At 35.1% G+C, this 22,492-nt stretch overlaps 2 protein-coding genes across 2 annotated transcripts; one reads left to right on the top strand and one right to left on the bottom strand.

The window, feature by feature from the left end:
• The first annotated feature begins 4,560 nt into the window (after positions 1-4,560).
• Positions 4,561-12,378, top strand: LOC145623233 (uncharacterized). The gene is made up of 3 exons (XM_081676462.1): positions 4,561-4,771; positions 4,951-5,043; positions 10,368-12,378. The coding sequence occupies exon 3, from the start codon at positions 10,368-10,370 to the stop codon at positions 12,012-12,014; it is 1,647 nt and encodes a 548-aa protein (XP_081532588.1). The 5' UTR covers positions 4,561-4,771; positions 4,951-5,043; the 3' UTR covers positions 12,015-12,378.
• Positions 12,379-12,488: 110 nt separating this feature from the next.
• LOC145609612 (protein PIN-LIKES 6-like) lies at positions 12,489-21,386 on the bottom strand. The gene is made up of 10 exons (XM_081665066.1): positions 21,168-21,386; positions 20,816-20,992; positions 20,654-20,733; positions 20,335-20,581; positions 19,335-19,526; positions 17,147-17,221; positions 13,757-13,857; positions 13,362-13,414; positions 13,037-13,225; positions 12,489-12,896 (listed from the first exon to the last, which is right to left on the bottom strand). Exons 2-10 carry the CDS (start codon positions 20,990-20,992, stop codon positions 12,775-12,777), a joined length of 1,236 nt encoding a protein of 411 aa, XP_081521192.1. The 5' UTR covers positions 21,168-21,386; the 3' UTR covers positions 12,489-12,774.
• Positions 21,387-22,492: the final 1,106 nt, after the last annotated feature.

Below are 22,492 nucleotides of genomic sequence, written 5' to 3'. Positions count from 1 at the left end.
CAGGATGTTACTTGAGCCAAGATTTTACTTGAGCTAGAGCTTGAACAAGAATGCATAAAAGTATATACATGAGAAAAGTTGATGTGGCTAACCACTCTAGAGCTCAGCTACAACTGGCTATTGATGATTCAGAGGCAGAATTTGCAACCATCTATTCTGCAATTGGAGAAATTCCATTACATGTCAGCTGTCACCTACATATTGTTGTTAAAACAAATCTTAATGATCCATGATTTCCATTGTGAATCTTTGTAGATTTTTAATGTAACTATAATGTATTCAGATTCATTTCTTTGATCAATTTCAATTAACATTTATTTATGTCAATTTCATACTATAATTCACATTTTGCAAAAGGTCGAAAATTTAATGAAGGAAGAGATACATAAAAGAAAAGCAAACAGGAAAGATCAGTTTCTTAGAGTAATTGAACAAATTAAAATGTCCAACGGGGTTGAAATATACCCCATATTCAAAGTTATTATAAATAGGAGTGTTAATTTTGTAATCATCAACTAATTACTAATGTCGTCATTACAATCGGATGAATTTTGGAATCACTCAATATTGGCTCAGCTTTACAATGAGACTTATTTACTTAAGCACAAGTTTAGGTATTGCTCCAATAGCCTCAATGTCTCATATTATAAAGTTTGCATTCATTTATAGGTAAGTAAAAATTAAAAGCTTATTTTAATACTTTTGACAATATTGCCCCTTTTTAGAGTAGTCATCTTTTTTTTTCTTTTTCTTTTTTTGTACTAATGATGCTTTTTTACATCAATCCCAATAGTTTCTCCCTCCCTCTCTATAATAATTCTCAACTATTTTTTCTGTCTCTAACTCCACATTACACATATGTACCCTCAATAGTTAATTTTAAGGAATCTATAATCTACTTAATGCTTGTGAAAAAAACTCAAACATGCTTTGTTTAATTTTAGTACTTTTAGAGTTAGTTACATGTTTAATTAACTAACTATATTCAAAGTCAATACTCTACTATTCAAACCTATAGAAGCTCTTTTGTAAAACTATACAAAAACAACTTATTATTATTACTTAGGAAAAAATCTTGAGCATAAATATTAAGTGAACATAACTTATAATTATCATAAATTTATTAATTAAAATGTATTAAACATGTATCATAAACGTTTTTATTACTTAATACATGTATAATTGCACCGATTAATCCCCATTCCCCACAATTTTAATGAATTCGATTCACATATACTTTAATTTATTTATTTATTTTTATTTTTTTACAGAGATTCACATATACTAAACAACCATACAATTTGAAAAATCTTACCGGGACAATTGACAAGAATAAAGTCACAAATTTATGACTACAAAATTCAGTGGGAGAGACTCGAGAGAGGAGAGAAAGAGAGATAGGGAGGAAGAAATAGGAAGAGAGGGAGAGAAAAAAAAAGAGGGGGGATGGGAAAGAAAGAGAAGGGTCGAGAGAAAAAGACAGAGTGAGCCAAGAATGAAAAGGGCTAGAAGAGAGAGAGAGAAGGGTCGGGAGAGAAAAAGAGGCCAGGTTAAAGAGAAAGAATGGATAGATAAATAAAAAGAGAAGGAAATGCCGAGAGAGAGAGAGAGAGAGAGAGAGAAAGAGAGAGAGAGATGAAGGTGCTAGGAAAGAGAAAGAAGACAAGGTCGCGAGGAAAGAGGGGGTGAAAGAGAAAGGTGCTATGAAATAGAGAAAAGGTACTTCAAAAAAGAAAGAGGTTGACCTCCTTGCTTCTCTCATCGTACAATCCTCTTCCCGACGAGCCCCCATTCTCCTCGGTCCACAGAGAAAAGGCAGGCCATAAGCTAAGAGTAAAGGGCATGCCGACGGATAGATAAAGAAGGGTTGGGAGAGAGGAGCCAAGAGACGGGAAAAAGGATCTTGGTGAAGAGAGAGAATAATAAAGAGGGGTTGGGAAAATTAAAGTTAGATAGAGAGAGAACGAGGGCCGAGAGAGATAGAGGAGGTCGAAATATCGAATAAAGCTAGAGCGCTAAATAGAGACAGGGGGATGTGTGTGTGTGTGTGTGTGTGTGTGTATGTGTGTGTGTGTGAGAGAGAGAGAGAGAGAGGAGGCTCAAGGGAGAGCAAAAGAAAGATAGATGTTGGGGGGAGGAGAGCGAGAAAGTACAACCTATAGTTTTAAAAGCCTTTTTAAAAGAATGGAACAAGGACAAGAAGAATTAGGACAGAAGAAAGAGAGAGAGATAAGAGATAGTTTGAGCTAATAAACGAAAGGATGAGTGAAATGTGAGCAAGTGAACGCATGATTTCAAGCTATTAAAAAAAGGAACGAGGAGATAAAGTCAAAGGAGATAAATGGAGAGAGAGAAAGAGAGAGAGAGAGATTATTAATTAGTACACTTAAAGCCATTAAGTAGTTATATATATCATGAGAAAGAAAACGCTTTATCATGCGTTCCATATTTACCCATACACAATAGCACTCTTAAAAATACATATTTAATCAACAAATCAAATTAGAATTCAAATTATCTATTGTTTAAAGCCCTTAGCGCTCTTTCCTAAAACAACACAAGAACATCCTATTTATAGAATAAGATGCTCGATTGCTAAAAACACTATAATCGATCAAATGTAACTGATTAGCATAAACCAAACTTATGTGCATTTATATAATCTTAGAGATAAAAACATACAATTAACATTACATATATTGCACCGATTAATTCTTAAATTAGGGCTAAGCAAAACTATTTGAAAATTCGAATATTTGTTGATCCGATCCGGATTTGATCCAAAAAATTTGGATATTCGATCCGAAAAAATTGGATATCGGATATTCAAAATAGTCACACACAATAATAACATTAATGATACAACAAGCTCTTTTTACAATTCATTAAATTATGCTCCCCTAATCAATATGTTAATAACACCTCAAATTACGAAACACGGTCACATCCACGAAGCTTACATATCTTACCGTTGAGGGCTACGCGCGTGCTCCAACGACTAGTTAATAAAAAAATAAATAAATAAAAATCTTCCAATTCAAAGTTTGTTACCAAAATTATTTGTAATGGTCTTAATTATTGTATATTCATTCACTTAATTATAAAGATTGTTCGTTGAACACTAACCTTATAAATTTAGTTTTGAACAAACTTATAAAAATATAATGATCCGAGACATTGCCCCGAGCCAATAACTAGTTTGTGTAATAAAACAAACACAAGCATTAATTGCAAATGATCTCAATTTCAATCTGGATCTCTCATATTGAATAGTTTTTTTTGTCTAATAGTAAATTTAGTACCATGTGAAATCAAACTTCATTATTCACACTTTAGGAGTAACTCAAATGGAACAACGATCTAAACAAAAAGTAAAGAGAAGAGTATAACGATAAATGTACTCCATAATAGAATAGTTTCAGTACTAATGGATTATTCTATTTGGCTTAACTTATATGCCCTCTGCGTTCGTGCGGATATATTTGATACTTTTCTTATTATGACATAAACTCTCATATAGATAAAGATAAATACTACGAGTATTTTATAACATTTCTTCACATAATAAAATATAATAAGGTAATATATTAACCGATAACAACTTATCATATGAGGCTTTGTGTATGATGTAACAGTTTAATTGATATTGTGTATTAGTTAATTATATTTTTGATAGAATTCCCAAATCAAAAAGAAATTATTATGAACCCGAAATTCTAAGGGCTTGTTTGGCATTGTTTTTTGTTTTCAATTTTCTGTTTTTTTTTAAAACTAAAAACCAAAAACAGGAAATAAGAAAAAGGTGTTTCCACTTTTTGGTTGCCAGTTTTCAAAATTATCATAATTTTAATAAATTTGACTAATTTTTTTATTCATTACATGATATATATGATATGATTTTAAAAAAACAAAAAAAACAAAAAAACAGAAAATCACAGTGATGCCAAACGAACCATAAGTTGTGAAGGTTGAATGGCGAAACTAGTTTATTATTCAGATAAACAAGAATTAATTATCTAGTGACATTTTTGTAAATAACTCCAAAAAAAAAAAAAAAATTCAATCAGCATCATATTTTCGTAAATAATCTGTGAAGCTCACATTTAATAAACAAAAAGTTAATGATATACTTCCTCTGTTTTTTTAGTTGACACCGTTTGACTTTTATATTATCCACACACTATAGTTTGACTTGCTTTTTGTGGTTTGTACATATGATAAAACGTAGTCACGCAAAATCTTGTTTGCATCGTCTCTAATATTTTATAAATATTTTTTTTTAATATAATTTTACAATGTTGATAATTAGATATTAATTGTTAAAAACATGTGTTGATAAGCATGGTAATAGACATGTATCAACTAAAAAAAAAAAAAAAAGTATTTACAAATATGAAAGTAGATAAGCGTTTTACTACCTTTATTTCTTATTATGCGTAAGAAAAAAATATTTTATGATTCATAAATAATATCCCTTTGTTATACGTAATGAAAAACTCAAGTACGGAGTAGTATTTTTGTGGTCAAATAAATCCAAATTCAAACCATTTGTGGAGTAGGCTTAAAAACTGTCTCATACGAATAACCCAACCCGATCAGACCCGACCAAAAGCACTAATCTCCAGCCGGCGTCATCTTGACTATAGTTCATGGGCTAGCAGTTGTGGACTGTGGTTAGGTGGATTGAAGTGAAAAGGCGGAAAAATGGAAATGAGACAAAGCAACGATCTTTGTCTCTTTTCTGTATTGAAGCCGAAGATCTATTCGTGTGTAAGACTTTCTGATTCCCTGTTTTATGAATTTTTATTGCTTACTTCATTTGCTCTTATTAGGTTTTTATCTGAAATCTCAAACCCCGTATTCAATCAGAAAAATTAATCCGCGCATAAATACATAATAATTGATTAATTGTTCATTGTTGATTGATCAATTGATGGAAAATGTTGTACGATGGAAATAAATATTCAGCTTTGCCGACTGCGATAAATTGGGAGCTTTCTTTGATTTGAATAAGCGATTTTCCTCATAAATCACCAATTGCAGGTAATCATATTCAATTATCTTGTATTGATTCTGTTACAAATCTTTTTTTATTTTAAAATGTAATCTCATTTATTTTGGAATTGTATATTATCAAAATTATAGTACTGGTATTAAAAAGATTACCCCTTGTATATGTTGGAATGGGGAAACATATCTTATAATCATCCGTATACATACAGCAAAGGAGTGTGCATTACATAAGAGGGATTAAACCCTATAAGCCCCAAAGCCGCTCTATATATATTTGTTTGGGAAAATGGAAAAGAAAAACCCAACCTTTGCACTTTTTCTTTACAAAAATCCAACCTTCATTTTATTCCTCAAGAATCCATTACCTGTGGATGACCGGTTTTTCTAAGTTATATGCCACGCGTAAGCTATTAATAGGTTAATTATTTATTTAATTATTAAAAAAATTAAAAGAAAAAGAAAAAAAAAATCAGAATCCCTTTTCCACCACCACCACCTTCCCCTGCCACCTCCACCATCTTCCCCTGCCACCACTCCCTCTCCCCCTCCCTCCCCTGCCCGCCCACCAAAACCCAACACACACCACCAAAACCGCCCAGCCACCAACACACACACCCAGCCACCAACAAAACCTCACAGCCACCAACTCCACCGCCCATCCACCAACACACACGCCCATCCACCAACTCCACCGTCCAGCCACCACCTCCAAACCCAAACCCCGCTAACCGCCCAGCCGCCATAAAAAAAAAATTAAAAAACCCCCTTTTTCCGTCACTACACCTCCCTTTTTCCGTCACATCAGCCACCCAAATCACCCACCTTCGATTCCCTTAACCTCGAAACCCTCCCTACCCGAAACCTAGCCCCTAAAAACCTCCTCGTAACACAGCCCGATGTCACTCTTCGCACTTTTTCGTCACTACCACCACCACCTTCTCCTGCCACCAACACACTTGCCCATCCCACCCTTCGCAAATCGCAAGCCCTGACTCCATGAAGGAAGAGGTGAGAGAGAGATAGAGAGGGGGAATGAGAGTGAGGGAGGGGAGGAGAGGTTAAACGGCGGTGATGAGTGGTGGTGGCGGAGGTGGGGTTGGTGGTTTCAGTGTTTGAGGTGAGAGGAGAGAGAAAGAAGAGGAGTGAGATGGAAAAATGAGAGAATTAAAAAAAAAAAAACTTTTTTAACCAGTTTATCAGGTCACAGGTAAAATGGACGTGTTGGGGAAGGAGGGGTATAAAGGTTGGATTTTTGAGGAATAAAATGAAGGTTGGATTTTTGTAAGGAAAAAGTGCAAAGGTTGGATTTTTCTTTTCCATTTTTCCTATTTGTTTTTAATCACACCTAACATGTACGGGTACTTCGTATCGTATAGTGTATATCTTCTGCTATTTGTCCAAGTCAAACCATTTAAGAAACTAGAGTATGTCCTTGAACTATGCTGTCTTTGTTACCTACTTCAAACATCGGGACATGATTCTCAGGCTGTTGGAGGCTCTCTAGTCTCATCTGGTACATCCTCAAATTATGTGCTTTGGCATGTCAGATTGTGTAATTGAAATGAAATGACATTCTTCTATAGAATTAGATATTGAGTTACTTTGATTTAAGTCCAACTCCTGAAATTATCAACAAAAAGCTGATTGCATTATAAACTAATCCCTTTAAGCATCCTTTTCATCTAACTCTGATTGTTAATGTCCATAAAGATTCATCTTGAGCTAAAATATTGTCACTGAATACTCTTTTAGCTCCATTTGCAATGGGCAATGAGTTAAAGTTTTGCAAAATAGCAAGTCCAAAACACTTGCCCGAATTGTTATTAACTCATGCACGTCCAATTTTTTTTTCTCAAAAATCAAACTTTATTTGAGATTGTGATACATGCTCAGCTTTGATAATAATGATGCTCGCTACTCATGCTCAATGAGCTCTTCCTCAATTTGACTAATAAAGAACCTTAGGGATTCCACATTAATTTCTAAGAGGAGCATTATGGCTATTTCCTTAAACCTAATATGCTATTTTGACTTTTTACTTCACCTATAGGAGTGTGTTTGTCTTATGAACACTAAAGGAAATGTTGAGAGTTCATATCACAACTCAATAAATTCTTGTGTTTGTTTTATGAGAAAGGAGAGATTAACTCTCAATCTCTCTTACCATAGTTCCCTCCATTTTATTACCTAATAAAGGGGTTAAGGGGGTGGGGTGTTTGGAGGAGAAAGGGAGAGGCATGTTTAGTAAGGGCATATATGTGAATTTGTTGTTTAATCCTAACATTCTTTTTCCAATCACCAAATAAGGGATTTGTTTTATTTTCATGAATTCTCACCTACCATTCCGCATTCTTAACCCCACCCTCTACTCCCCCAACACCCATGCTCGCATGCTAAACACCCCAACTACTCATGTCAGATACTCGACATTCAATACTCGAGCATTGATATGACACTTAAATACTTTACTTGGCCAAGATCATGCAAAGATTTTATAAAATAAATGTGTCTGACACTTGGGACACATACTCGTGTTTGGCACTTCTAATTGAGTTTGAGTATTATTGCTTATAGACGCCATAGGTACCTTGTATGCAAATAATGGAATCCATCACGGTCTCTCTCATCATTCTTGTCTTTTTTGTTTCTTCGTTTTGCATGTTGTTCTTGTCTCCTTCCTTTCTTCCTCAATCTCTCTCCTTGATATCTTTTGTTTTTCACCTCCTCTCACATCTTCATCCTTTAATTGGTGATCACAAAATATAAAAAATAAGAACTTTGCTTTCCTATGAGAAATTACTCCAAACATCATTTATGAGAAAGTGCTCAAGAGAGGACATAAGGTAAACTGGTGGAAGCTTGGTAGGATTATATTGTGCTTAGCTGCTCCGTATATCTAAATTAGGGTGTTTTTTTTTTTTTTTTTTTTTTTTTTTTTTTTGTTGGGAACTATTGTATTAGGGATTTTTCTTGTATAATATTTAAGGATTTGCTGGTTTGGTGGCGTTAGATCCTCATTAGAAAATGTGATTGACAGACTTTTTTTATTTAAAAAAAAAAAAATTAACTGTTAAGTTTTTGTTCCCTCTGGGTGTTTGATTTTCTTATTGTATATTGCAACAGTTTGATTATTCTGCGCTTTTTTGGGGTTTATATTTGAATAGTAATCTTTCTGGATATTTCTTTAGAAATCATACACAAAGTATAGTGTAAATTAGCTTTGATACCAAATTTGGATCCTGGATTTGTTACCCTCTTGTTAGTTTGGACCTTTTAGATTTGACTCCAAATCTTGACATTTTTATACTTGATTTATTAAAATTTAAGCTCTTTCCTTTGGGGAAAAAGCTCATTATGTGGCTCGGATTGGGAGGCAAGGGTGAAATATTGACTATACTCATGGGTTTATGCGAGATTGGGAGGCAAGGGAAATGGGAATAGTTTTGTATGTAAATTTGAAAAGAAAATCAATGTTTATTCCCATAATCAGTCAAGATGACCCCAAATTCTCAATTTAAATTTTTATTCCCGCCTAGCACCCCTTCCCAAGTGGTAAATGGATTGTAATGGAAAAATATGAAGAAAACACTAGTTTGGGGAATGAGAATGTTTTCCCATGGAGATTGTTGGTTGTGTCCATACTAAATTACACTTAATAGTTAATATTGATTCCCACTACCCCAATTTATTACCGGCTATCAAACAGACCATTAGATAATTAGAGTAAGGTGGTTTGTTGATAAAAATTACTCCCTCCATCCCCAAATGATAGTCCCTTATGGGCAAATTTTAGTCCCAAAATGTTCACCCCATTTGTTTTTTTCAACAACCATTAATATTAATTTTTTACCCAAATTCCCTCCAATTTGCAACAATAGTTGTGCAAATTTAACTTTACCATGTACTTTTATTACTTTCTCTCTCCACTTTTTTGCATACCCAATGTCAATTTACATTTTCAATGTACTTTTACTATTCTTATTTGTGTTTATCAATTCCCATGAAAATGCCCACAAGGGACTATCAATAGGGGATGGAGTGTGTTTATATATATATATATATATATATATATATATATATATCCTTAGAAGGATTTTACGTGCATAAGACTCAAATTTATTGTTCTTATATTTTGAACATAATGTGCACAATTTCGTTTTTTCCCAGAAAATTCAAAAAAAAATTTAGTACAAAAATCAATTTTGCACATTTAATGAAAAAAATATGCACATTTAGTGAAAAACTTCTGCACATTTTCATTCTTCTCATTTGAGAAGCTTCTCATTAGATCTCAACCCTATATATATATATATATATATATATATATATATATATATATATATATTACAGCAGTGAGCATTTGAGAAGCTCACATACTCTCCCAGTTCACTCAAATTAAGGTCTTAGTTCTCAATGCCCTCTCCACTCCCTCTCTTTGCTATTTATTACGAATACATCAATACCTAGGATTCTAAACCTGCTCTGATCACCTTCTTTGTCCTCTTCTGGCAGCTCAGTCACCTTGCCTGCCTGCAATCCCTTCTCTATTACCTGGTTGCCTTTTTTGGCGTCTCACGTATGTGATTCACAGGTGCTCTGCTATGGTGCATCACAGATTTTCCATATTAGAAAGTAGAAAGCTGCCTTTTTTACTCTATATACTCCAGACCAATCCATTTGGGTGCTTCTGCAGATCCCATTAAAAATGAATTGCTGTAGAGTGGTGTAATAATCACTTCGGCATTTTCATATTTTGTTTGAAAGATCTTTGTTTACAGTTCAGAATCTATGGAACATTCTGTGGCCTTTATCTCCCAACTTTACCCCTGCCTCCTCCCCTAATTATCATTTAATTTGTTAATGGAGTAACATAAAGGGATTAGTCATCTTTTTTTTGGGAAATTAAAAAAAGTATTTTGTTTACTGTTCAATACAATGGTTCTATGCCTTTTTCCTTCCAACTTTACCGGTTTACCCTTTTTTCCTCCCCTAATTATTATTTGTTTGTGTTTTGTTGTTTGAGTAATATGAAGGAAAATGTTAGTCAATTATAGGATTCCTTGATTAGCATGCCGATATTTAAGAAGCAGAGTGACTTTTGATGTGCTATTTTCTAAAAGTATTATCTGTCCACCTATTATGACATTTTATAATCCTGATGCTTTTATTGATCTTTTAAGCTTTCAATCTGCTCATCTTTTTTTGAAATATGTTGAATTTTTTTTTCTGACAACTTTTCTCTTTGATATCTGTATTTCTATTTTCAATTTTTCATGTAGTTAAGGTCTTTTGATATCTCGTTTGGATAATATGTGCCCTCCCACATTTTAAACCTTTTTTTATGAATATTACAGATGGAATTGGACTTGCAAACTAATACACTAGTATCACCTCATTCTAATTTGCCTGGTCACGTCAATAATGGCTCGACAAATGATCGTGTAGAAATGCCTGAGGCATGTGGTCTTTGTGGAAGAACTCTATCATTGGAGGATGAAAATAATAGTGGTCTCCAAAGTGTCAACATATGTGATGACTGTAAATTTTTGCTGGTTGAAGATTTTGGCACCCCAGCACACAACTCTCTTCGAAGAAGGGTCTCTAGAGGAAGGTCAATTAATGGAAGTTCCGAGGTCATTGAAAATTTCTCACAACAGTTCTCACAAATAATTAACCTAGCACGACATACTGAGCCTGAGCATGAAGATGTTCGTGGAGATACCGATCCTAATGTGATGGTACTGCAGCCGGCTAGTTCTAATACAACACCTAATGGTTCTAGTAGATGGCGGAGACTATTTTCTGATACAGGAAGTGAAGGATTCAACTCCGATTCGTTTTATGGAGAGAGTGAATCTAATGTCAGCGTTGGTGGACACAGGATTTATCATAGTGATAGTGATGCTCTGTCATTTAGTACTTATGAAGGTGACTCTGGTGTTTCAATTGATGGTCATACCTACTTTGACATAGACTTATTTGTCCAATCTATGGAGAGAAGTGATATTGACAGTGACACTGATATTGATCCAATGCATGCTGGTATTGTGCACTGGAATTCTGATGAGGATGAAGTAGAAGATGGTGAGTGGGAAGAAGTTGATGCTGAGGAGAATACAGTTGGGCCTCGTGAAATTCGAGCTCATATTGATTCAAGTGCTGGCAATGATTATTTTGTTGAACATAGTAGAACAGATTCTTCTGAGTTTGAGGGGATGATTCGCCGGAGAATTAGGGAAGTTAGGGACCTCCAGATTCCCAGCATCCCTGCAAGCATGGAAGTGTTTGGTGAAGCACCGTATAGTGGTGATCCTGCAAATTATCTTGATTCTTTAGTATTTGAAGAATTTTTGGATCATCTTACTGAGACTGATAATGCAAGAAGAGGAGCACCTCCTGCAGCTGTGTCTTTCATTGATAAACTGCCCCTTGTAGTCATTACTGATGAGCATCTGAAACCTGATGGCTTGGCTTGTGCAATCTGTAAAGATTTGTTGATGATTGGCATTGAAGTGAATCAGCTGCCCTGCTGTCACCTATACCATCCATCCTGTATATTGCCGTGGTTGAGTGCGAGGAATTCTTGCCCCCTTTGTCGATATGAACTCCCAACCGATGACAGAGATTATGAGCGAGGCAAGCGCCACGCTAGCCATAGAATGTTCAGTTCTGAAATCCAGGAGGGTAGGGATGATGGTTTTTCAGTTGCCACTGATACAAGTGAAATGGATGAATCTCAAGATTTTGCTGCCGCATTGGGTGATGTAGGTCCTCCGGCAATTATTTCACACACCAATGGTAGGAGGGGAGGGTGGTTATTCTCGGCAGCCGCTCCTATATTTGGCCTAGCAGGAATTGTCTTGGTGCTTTGGTTGGGCAATTCTCTAGCTGGAAGGTCGAATGGGCAAACTAATTCAAATGGATGGCCTCCACAACCCATCCAACCTTCTGGCTCAGGCTCCCGCAATGAGCGGGAAAAGAGGTGGTGGTGGTGGTTTTAGTCATGCGGAGTGTAAAAGATGCTGAAAGCTACTGCTTCTGCTCTTGTCCATAACTGTAAGAATGGGATACTACTGCCATAGTGTCATATGTTCATTGTAGGATTCATCGCTTCAGTTCTCACTTCTCAGAGTCATCAGGTTTTGAATCAAGGGTTCTGTAAAATTATGATTTTGCTGATTGTAAAGGGTCTTTTGTACTGAACATAGATTTGCTCCATAGCCTGAAACTATCTGATTTCTTTATCACTCAAGAAACCTGGGCAATGCTGCCATTTTTCGTTAGGGTAGATCATTGTTCATGTGTCATGTGGCACTCTCTACATCCAGATTAAATTTTTCTTTATGATTTGAATACATGATCTCATTTTTAAGGGTTTTCATAAAGTCAATGTTATCCTACTAATATACGTAGTATTGAATATCATTATATCAATCAATCAATCAATTTACTGAATATAGATATAAATTAATGAATTTCAAAAAGATTTAATCATAATTGACATAACCACAAGTAATTGAACTAAAGTATACATAGGCATAACCAGCATCATATGTACAAAGCTGCTTTTCCAAAACCATTAGCAGCCAAGCATCATCTGAACAATGAGCAAAGTCTTCTCTATTTGCTGTTTCCAGCGATCACGGATGGATCCAACAAGACTTGTAAATTTAGTTGTACAAGGCATATATTATCTCAACTCTCCAATTTAGTTGATCTCAAAAAATGATAGCATTCGGCAAAGAAAGACATCTTGAATTCTCAGAAGAGTAAGTGAATGTATAGCACAATCCATCCAGCCATTGAAATAATTGCAAATATATGAACCCAGAACAGTATTGCAGCTGATTCCTTCCCACATCCTCTCAAGTTCGCCACAGCACCTACAAAACATTGAGTATATAGGCATGACCACTAACAAGTCAATAAACTAATAAGTGTGGCAGTAAGATTTTTGTCACTGCTGAAAAATAATAAACAACTGCTGTAATGTAGTGTACTAAAATTTGTTACAAAAAAGTACCTGAAAGTACAGAAGTAGGCATTGTGTGCTGAAGGAGAAGCACGAATTTGAACATCTTGTCACCAGCAGGAAGGAAGCCCAACTTATCAGCCAGAGTCACAATGCCAAGCCCTGCTGGGGGTACCAACACCAACCGCCCAAAAACTATAGCAGCAGTTGTCCTAAAACCAAGTTTTGAACTTCCAGGTCCTGCATGTACAACACAACTACTCAGTTCTGATCCTCTATTTCCTTGGAACTAAAATCAAAGAAGACAGGCCCGCACTTAGAACCACCACTAAGAAAATGATCAGCAAATTGCAGAACTTGCAAAAAGTTAGCTTACCATCCACAAGGTTGCCTCCCAATGCCAACAAAATGCATGGAATCATAGCCTCCCTAGGGAAAAAAAAAATAAATCAAATGTAAGAATTGTTGTGTAACAACTAACAACCCCCTATTTTTTTATAAAGAGCATAAACTTTTCTTGAGTTATTGTTAGAAGCTGCAATACATATTCATTTAAACACCTTTCTTCAGAGGTTTTATTTTTCATTTCATTAGTTACTATTCCATGTTACATATTAAGGAGAAAGGGGGGGGGGGGGGGGGGGGGGGGGGGGGGGGGACAAATGTGAAACTAATTATAGAACAATCTTCGATCAATAAAAATATGAAGCTGATATTATCATACCAATAAATTTTCCTTGAAATTAATAGAAAAGAGATTAACAAGCTTACCCAAGAATCATGCAGCTGTCAGTGAAAAAATATAGAGGAGCATCACTTGTAAAGATTAAATTCTTCAAGAAAGGCACACAGCCAAATACTATTGCCAACACCTGCAGCATGAAAATAATATTTAAAAAACATCAACTAGAGTTATGACCAAACAACTCTTGATGGAAAAAAAAATATATAATAATTACAATTTAAAATCAATTGTATATACTGAAGTAAATAAGTAATCACCCGCATAATCCCCAAAGTACACGCGTCACGTTCACAATAAATTTTTTTCCCTTCAAAACCCCCTTTTTTTTTTTTACTTACAAAAATAAGATAGTTGATAATAAAAAATAAAATAAAAATAAACAAAGAGAGAATATGCAGCCTAAACAACCTAAAAAATTGAACAATAATAACAACTTAAACAAATAAAATATTTTCTTAATTGTTAATGTATAAAAATGTATATTCCCTTGAACCTTCAATCGTTAATATATAAAATGTGTTGTACTACTAAACAAAGGATTTTAACTCAATTTCAAATTCATAACATAGTAATAAGTACTCTACATTATCGTATCTAATCTATAATGATCAATACTTTGATATCATAAATAGATTCTTCGTACAAACTTATATAGTGATTTATAAAAGTAATTTTTTCTTCTGAATATCCGAGCGTTGCTCTGGCAAAGAACTAGTTAACAAACTAAGAACACCCAATTTTTGGAAGTAAGGAGTAACATACCCAAGTTTTTGATATAATTACAATCCAAAATCAACAAACTAAGAACACACCCAATATTTGGGGTTAAGGAGTTAGGGCCTACTCAATTGAGCTGAAATCAATTGATTGGAGCTGAGCTGAGTTGAATTGAATTGAAATGAATATTTTATGAGAGAAGGAAATTAAGAGCTAAATAGAACTAAACTGAAATTAAGCTGAAGTGAACAGGCCCTAAGATACCCAAGTTATTTTTATTGTTTCTTTGCTTGTGTCGATGTGTGTGGGCATGTGTGTCTAAAGTTGAGCGGAAGTACTAACATTTTTATGTATACGACAATCTTGCAAGTTTTTGGTGTGGATGCAATAAAGAGACTCAAGATAATCGATTTAGTTTGATTTTTTAGATATGGGGTGTAATTTATTAGCACGTCGGCATTACATTTGGTATATTACACAGGTTGATTGACATCATTATTATTATATGAGCATAGTATTATTTTTATTATTATTCGCATTATCTTTAGTTTTTATAAGGGTTTGTGTTAGTCGAATAACCCTATATAAAGGAAGCAATTGGAATAAAATACACGGTGCACGATCTGTTAAGATTTAGCATGATATCATTTCAATTTGTCCCCCCTAAAACCAACTATAATTAGCTAAAAAAAAAAAAGGGTAGCACCATGCCGTGTGTGCGAAAGAAATTACTATGTATGAGGGCCAAGGCACAAGGACCTTGGGCGCTACTAATGTTGCTGCTATCCTGGCATGAGGCATACACAAACACAGGGCATGTGTATGAGACCAAGGCATAAAACACCTACTTGTAACAATAGAGGGTAGCATCCTGGCTTGCCTTAGGACAAGTCATGGCCTAGACAAGGCAAGTCATGGTAAGGCCCTTAAACCTTAATGGTTCGCTCGATGACCTATAAAGAAGGCCATCCTTCTTTCAACATAAAGAGATTGTTAATCTTCTAGAGTAGTTTAACTACCTTCAATAGAAAGAGGAATCGTAGCTCACAAAATTACTTCGCCTTTAGAATCCTTGATATTATAGAAGGGTCCTCATATTTGTGCTAATAGAAGAGTGGACCCAATACCAAGACGTTAGAGATAAAAGACAACATTAGACAACAAAAGTAACCCATCAGTAAATGATACTCCAAAGAGCCCCTCTTTAAGGCAAGGCATGCATCTTAAGACGTGATTACAAAGAAAGCAAAGTCATGGGCAAATGCATGAATTAATAAAATCCCGCACATTTAGTAGGCCTCTTGAGGTCCTTTGGGAATCCCAAGAAACACCTCGATGCTTACCCTTGCTATGTCTACAAATGTTCTCCGGATACCAAAATTAAAGGGTATATACATGAAATTGAACAAGATTTCACGAATTGGTGTCAAAAACTCAAGTGATGGTAAAGGATGTATCTTGGGGTCATAAAATTTTGTTTGGAACCATATATGCTCATTATCGATCACGTAAAGGCTAGTGGTGCAAGTAGAAAACCTAGGAAAAACCACGATGCTTAACCTTGTAGGTCTGAAAAAGTTCTCTAGAGGCTAAATCTAAAGGCTATAATACACGAAATCGGAATTTTTTTGAAAATATTGAGGCCCCTTATTGAAAACTCAAGTGATGGTGGAGGATGCATCCGGAGGTCATAAAACTTTGTTTGGAACCCTTTACGACCACTATACAATCACATAAAGGCCCTTACGCTATGTTTGGATAGAGAGAAATGGAGGGAAAGGAAGAGAAGAGAAGTAGAGGGATGCATACTCCCTTGTTTGGATATATAATGTAAGGAGGGAAGGGGAGGGAATTGGAGGGATCCATTTTCCTTCCGCTTTTACTAAATCAAATCCCTCTATTATTGGAGAAATTTGAAAGGAAAATGGAAGGTCTCCTTCTCCCTCCCCCCCACCTCCCTTTCCCTTCCCTCATTTTCCTTCCCCTCCCTTTCCCTTCACTATTGTTATCCATAGTGTTAGTGATATTGAGTTGATGAAGTGAGGCGTATAGGTAAACCAGCTAGATTGATATGTTAAGAGCCAAAGTGCATGGATTGTCTATGGCACTTTCAAGTATAGCTATGCTTTTTCTTTATTTCTTATGTTTCAGTAGGTATTGATAAGTTGGCATTGTCTATGGAAAAGGCTACTATTCCAGCAGAAAATAATTGGGGTTTATCAATTGTATAAGGTACTAAAGGCTCTCTTTGCAAGAGGATGAACTTGGCATTTTACTTGTTGATCAGGTTGTCATGGATAATTTATTGGCTGCACTTATAGATAGGGAGGTTCAATTGAAATAATCACAAGGACTAACGTAGTCCCACTTCCCCAAAAAGTCAGCAATTTCCAGCTACCCTCCTGAAATGACTCAATGAGGGACGTGAGACTTAATTTCATGATCGACAAACAGTAAACAAGTTCTAGGGACAAAGATATCAGAATATAACATCAAATTGAATTTTACTGACATATTAGTATCATTCCACGAGGTAGTCATTTCCATCGATTACTAAGCATGAATTACACTTTTACATTTGACACGCGCGTGTAAAGGAAAGAGTGGGAGAGGGGGAGAGGGGACACGTTGATGCACAAAAATGACCAACATTTGCAAGTTTAATGCTTAACGTAGGCAGATAGGTATAATATACTTACAGAAGCAATAATAGGAGGCTGTATGAGCTGTTTGAGCTTTAATTTATCATATATGAACAACAGGAACTCCTTGACCTGCATCAAACAAATTGAAGCTTAGTACAAATAGAGAGAGTATCGCTACTGTAGACTTTGTTTGCAGATGCATCTCCTAAATTCAGATGGATGAACACTAAATTGCACGAGCCATTACAATTCTTGAATAAAAGAAAACAAGCAGTACATCTCTCAGTATCTGGGAGACAATTCTGAGTCAACTTTAAATATAGGTGATAAGCAAATGTAAATCTTCATCATTTGTATTACTTATAATTTTTAGCAATCTCAGTAAAAATTGGAAAAAAAACCCCTAGTCCCCCACAGTCACCATTTTTTTATTTTCAGTTACAATTCTTGCATTTGGACTTATGATAGTTGTCCACAAGCACTTGTCCTTCCTTTGTGATTCAACAGGTTGTATAGATAACTACCCCGTTTTCTCAGTTACTGATTCAAAACGTATGATGAGACAGTCATCCCATCAGTCAAGTAGATCAGGATAATTGAAGAAAATAATGCATGTGAAAGGAAAAATGTAAATTTTGTATACAATTAGATATCAGAAATTGTCATAAAGACATGAGACTAGAAATTGTCATAAAGACATGAGACTAGTTACAATTCTTGCATTTGGACTTATGATAGTTGTCCACAAGCACTTGTCCTTCCTTTGTGATTCAACAGGTTGTATAGATAACTACCCCGTTTTCTCAGTTACTGATTCAAAACGTATGCTGAGACAGTCATCCCATCAGTCAAGTAGATCAGGATAATTGTGTTAGGGAAGAAGAAAATAATGCATGTGAAAGGAAAAATGTAGATTTTGTATACAATTAGATATCAGAAATTGTCATAAAGACATGAGACTAGATACTCACTAGCATATGAGAGACTTGTATTCCTCCCGTGCATAATTTTTGACATGCATAATCAGAATGTTTGACATTACTATCTCTGCAAAGCGATAGAAAAGGATGAAAATGAAGTTCCAGGATGACAAATGAAGAGATGGAAGATGGATGGAGATGGTTCCAAAAGGAGGATGAGGTGGGGTCCATCGGGATATTGTTACCTTTAAATGAAGGTAACATTTCCCCACCGCTAGGGATGGGCATACCCTAATTTTACCATACCCTTCGAACTGAGTTCGAGCTCATCTATGTGGTTTAAGTTCTTGATTCAATAAAGCTGAAGGCTCCTCTTAACTCAGCTCATATCCACCCCTATTCACCATTCCTTAAAGATTTACCCCCTAAATGAGGATTAAAAAAATTCCTCATCTCTTCCTCCTTCAATCACCACTGATTCATCCCATCTACCACAAGTTCACGGCTCAATTAACCCCTAAAAAGTTTTCCTATTCCGAACATGCCCTATCCAAAAGATGAACACTCAAGCAGTTTTCAGAGACTATATATTGAAGTCTGCATTTCTAAACTTGATAGGAAGATTAATTATATATTCTTAGCACAGGTTTACTAAAGAGAACCTAAAGAGACTCCAAAGACTTGAGTTATCACTTAATGGCAGCCAAAAAGGTGTAGTGGATTCAACAATCCAATCCCAAATAATCTTAGCACTTCTGAAAAAGGTTTAGTTACCCTTTTCAAAGTAAGTTGCTGATTTATAAAGTTAAGATTATAAACCCCTCAGTAATTCCAGAAGATTTTACCTACAATAAAGCTTGAATTCACAAAAAATCAAACACAATTTCTATACATATTAGCAAGTCAAGATTATGAGCTAAGGGAAAACAGAATTTCAGCATGATTAAAAAACACAAATTCAAGTTCTTAATGACTATAGCCTGATTGTCAACACCAAATTCACAGTTTACTTGAATTCAAATAGTGCAAACATCAAAAAGATTTGATATCCGTATTGGAAAAAGATTAAAGCAATGGACAATAAGTGGAGAGTGATAGTCATTGAGACTTAAGTCAACAAACTATTTAACATAAATCAATGAAAAACAGCGGAAGGAGGAAATATATTGAACAAACGTATAATTAAGAGAATGGAATCAGTCAAATAAATGTAGGTGAAGCAGGGACATTAAAATCTATCAATCAACAAACATTCACTATGTTGAAGTCCTAAACACAGAGTTACAACTTTTAAAATATAGGAAAAGTAGAAGGATTCTTGCCTTTCCTTTCTGTGACACATGTGATGTCAATGGCCCTGGATCTCTAGGAAGCAAAGGAGCTTGTTCTGGTGTTTCACTTCCACTGTGCTGTTGACTTTTGATAGGAAGATGTCCACCTTCAACTTCAAAGGTACCTTCAGGAGGGGGTGCCAGCATTTGGAATACATATGTATACAGGACGATTGCCCCAACCTAGAAAACAAGGAAAACAGCTAGACTTCAAAATTCAAAAAGGCGCTGAAAAGAAATAAGGTAATACTTATGGTCGTGTTTGGAGAAAAGCTAAAAGCTGATTGTGTTAGCTGATTTTAACTAGATGATTGTATAAACTGATTTGACTAAATTATTTTATTAGCTTATTGTAGAAAAGTTTTTGGTAAATAGCTGCTTGTTTAAAGCTAATTGATTATGTGAAATGACCAATAAGCTAATTGTGGGGCAGGTGATTCATATAGTTTTTTTTTTTTTTAATTATATGGGGGTATCAGTGTCATTTCACCATAAGAATTGAATAAGCTTTTAGGAGCTTTTTGAAAAAGAGCTTATTTGTGGAATAAGCTTTTTAAATAAGCTTCCCGCCAAACACCCTTAATTAGCTTATTTAATAGTCAATAAGCTAATATTGGTCAAATAAGCTAATTTTGCTCAAATAAGCTAGTGAAAAAAACACAAGTAAAGCGGGAAACAAGGGATCACTATCACTTCAATAATTCTGGACTGGTATCATATAGCAATAGCAAGCATAGTTGTAATGCATTAAGTTATCAGATAAACTACAAGGTGTAATGCTTTACAAAAAAAATGCATATATGCAATAACAAATGAAAAGTATCATTAACATCAGTATATTCATTCACAGAGAGACCTATATGACAGACAAGTATCTAAACTTTTTGAACAATTGAATTCCAGGAAAGTTTAATTATTAAATTATAGGTTAAATTCCGGCATTCAGGAAGTAAGTCCAGCATGTGTGCACAACAAAAAAACTAAAACATACCCACTGGCCAAATGAAATATAGGCAGTTCCATCTTGACTGCACTTGTCTGAATCGCCAAAAGGATTAGCCTTGTCTCTACACAAAGCAGCAATCAAGACAAGGGGTACATTGCCAATATTTCCAATTCCAATATGCACAATTGTGAACTTAAAGTAGGGGTATGGAGGGCGGACAATGGTGGCGACGAGTAGGCCGATGAGTGAGCCAGAAATAGTAGCGAGGATAACATTGAAAGGGATGAACCACCTGCATAAGTAGTTGAGATTAAATACTACAAATTGAGAAAAGTCCTACGAATTGAAGAATTAAGTATCTGACCATTCAATCACTTTCTGGAGAGTAATAGCTTGGCCTAATTGGGAGAATATCAAACAGGGGAGCAACAGAGTAAAAACCAGCTGCAATCAGAAACAGAAAATGAGTAGTATGATCAAAATTAAACCCAAAAAAGAGAATAAAAAAATAATAAAAAATACCGACCCCGTTGAGCAATTTGCGGCCATTAGAAGGAAGGATATTAACATACTTAGAGGCCATAAGAAATCCCAGGAAGCACATGGTAAACACCTTTGCAATGGGAAGGACGGCGATTTTGATGGTGGACAACATAGATTGGCCTCCTCCTTCCGTCCCCGTCAAAACTTGTGTCAACATCATCTGATATCAAAACCCAAATTCAAACTCTAAATCTATACAAACATTAAAATCAACTGGGGTTTGTTTGTTTGTTTGGAAATAAATCTTAATTCAAAAGGAAATATGTATTCCGTGACTAAAATAACAAGTCTTGGGAAAAAGGAACAGACTTTACTCCGCAATTAAATAAATGTACCTGCGGTTTCGGTTGCCTTCTAAAACACTTGAAAGGAATCTTGTGATTTCTCTTCTCTTCTCTTCTCTTCTCTTCTCCAATGCTATAAACTCAGTCGATCAAGGATTTTAATAATTGATAGGAGTATATTATGAATTATTAAGCAAATAGGAGTGACTGAGTTTTGACAGACATCCCAATGTGTTGAACAAATCCCATGTAGATGTAACTACGTCTTCGTCTTCCCGTTTTTTCCACTACCAACCGTCATAGCAGCTTGGCCCATAGCCGCCATATAGACCCACATGTTATGTTCAACTGGCCCAATCTTACAAAAAAATCTTGTTGTCAGCCCTATCAGGCTTCACCCATCTTTTATAAACGAACCTCGTGCACAACCCATATGCGTTTTACTACTAAAATTTAACATTTTTGACATTGTATACAAAAGTAGGCTAAGTCCTCGTGATTTTATTATAGAAACTTCACCCTCTTTAGACACTGATAATTTATAAACTTTAACTCCTATCATTTTTGCGACATAAGGTTGATGTCCGAATTGCAAGTGTACATACAATAATTAACATATTAGAATTTTCTACTAGCCATACGAACTCTTGACAATCAACTTTCGGGGATACACGGCTCTCCCTCTCTGGAAATCTGGAATTAAGATTGAGAAAATTGTCTAATATTGCTCAAAAAACAAGATCGAGTTTATATTTTGCGTAGTTTAGGAGATTTCTCTTCTTTCTCCTTTTTCAAAGGAAGAATCTTATACGAAGTATTAATTAAGGAAATCAAAATATGGAAGGCCAACAATTATCCTCAATTAAGGATTACAATAATCAATTAGCCTCAATTAAAGACGGTGACAAAAGAATGACAAGTCACCAGCTTCCCTCTTGGAGTTGTGGACTAGTGGTAGGAGAAGAAATCTCTGAAGTCTAGGTCCAAGGATCAAGCATTGGTACCATGCTTTCTTTCTCTCTTCTCTAATAAAAATTAAATTAAATTTTTTTTAAAAAAAAAAAAAAAAAAAAAAAGATGACAATTAGTATTACTCCCTCTGTTTCAAAATGATGTTCCTGTTTGCGGAAATCGATGCAAGTTTTGACCCATCTTTGACCGTAAATATCTTTAATTTCACACTAGCAAAAATTATAAAAGTTAGATATTAATAATCTACTCATCAAGACAAATCAAACTAGATCCCACATGACTCTATATTTGTTCTTATAGATTAAGAGAAATTTAGAAGATTCTCTCTTATTTTTAAAAAGTCAATGATTCCAAACATGAACATCATTATGCAACAGAGGGAGTAGTTAACAAGGTTTAAAATG

Source organism: Chenopodium album, chromosome 3 (assembly GCF_948465745.1).
Source record: "Chenopodium album chromosome 3, dcCheAlbu1.1, whole genome shotgun sequence".
Lineage (NCBI taxonomy): Eukaryota > Viridiplantae > Streptophyta > Magnoliopsida > Caryophyllales > Amaranthaceae > Chenopodium > Chenopodium album.
This window is presented reverse-complemented; position numbering and strand designations above follow the sequence as displayed.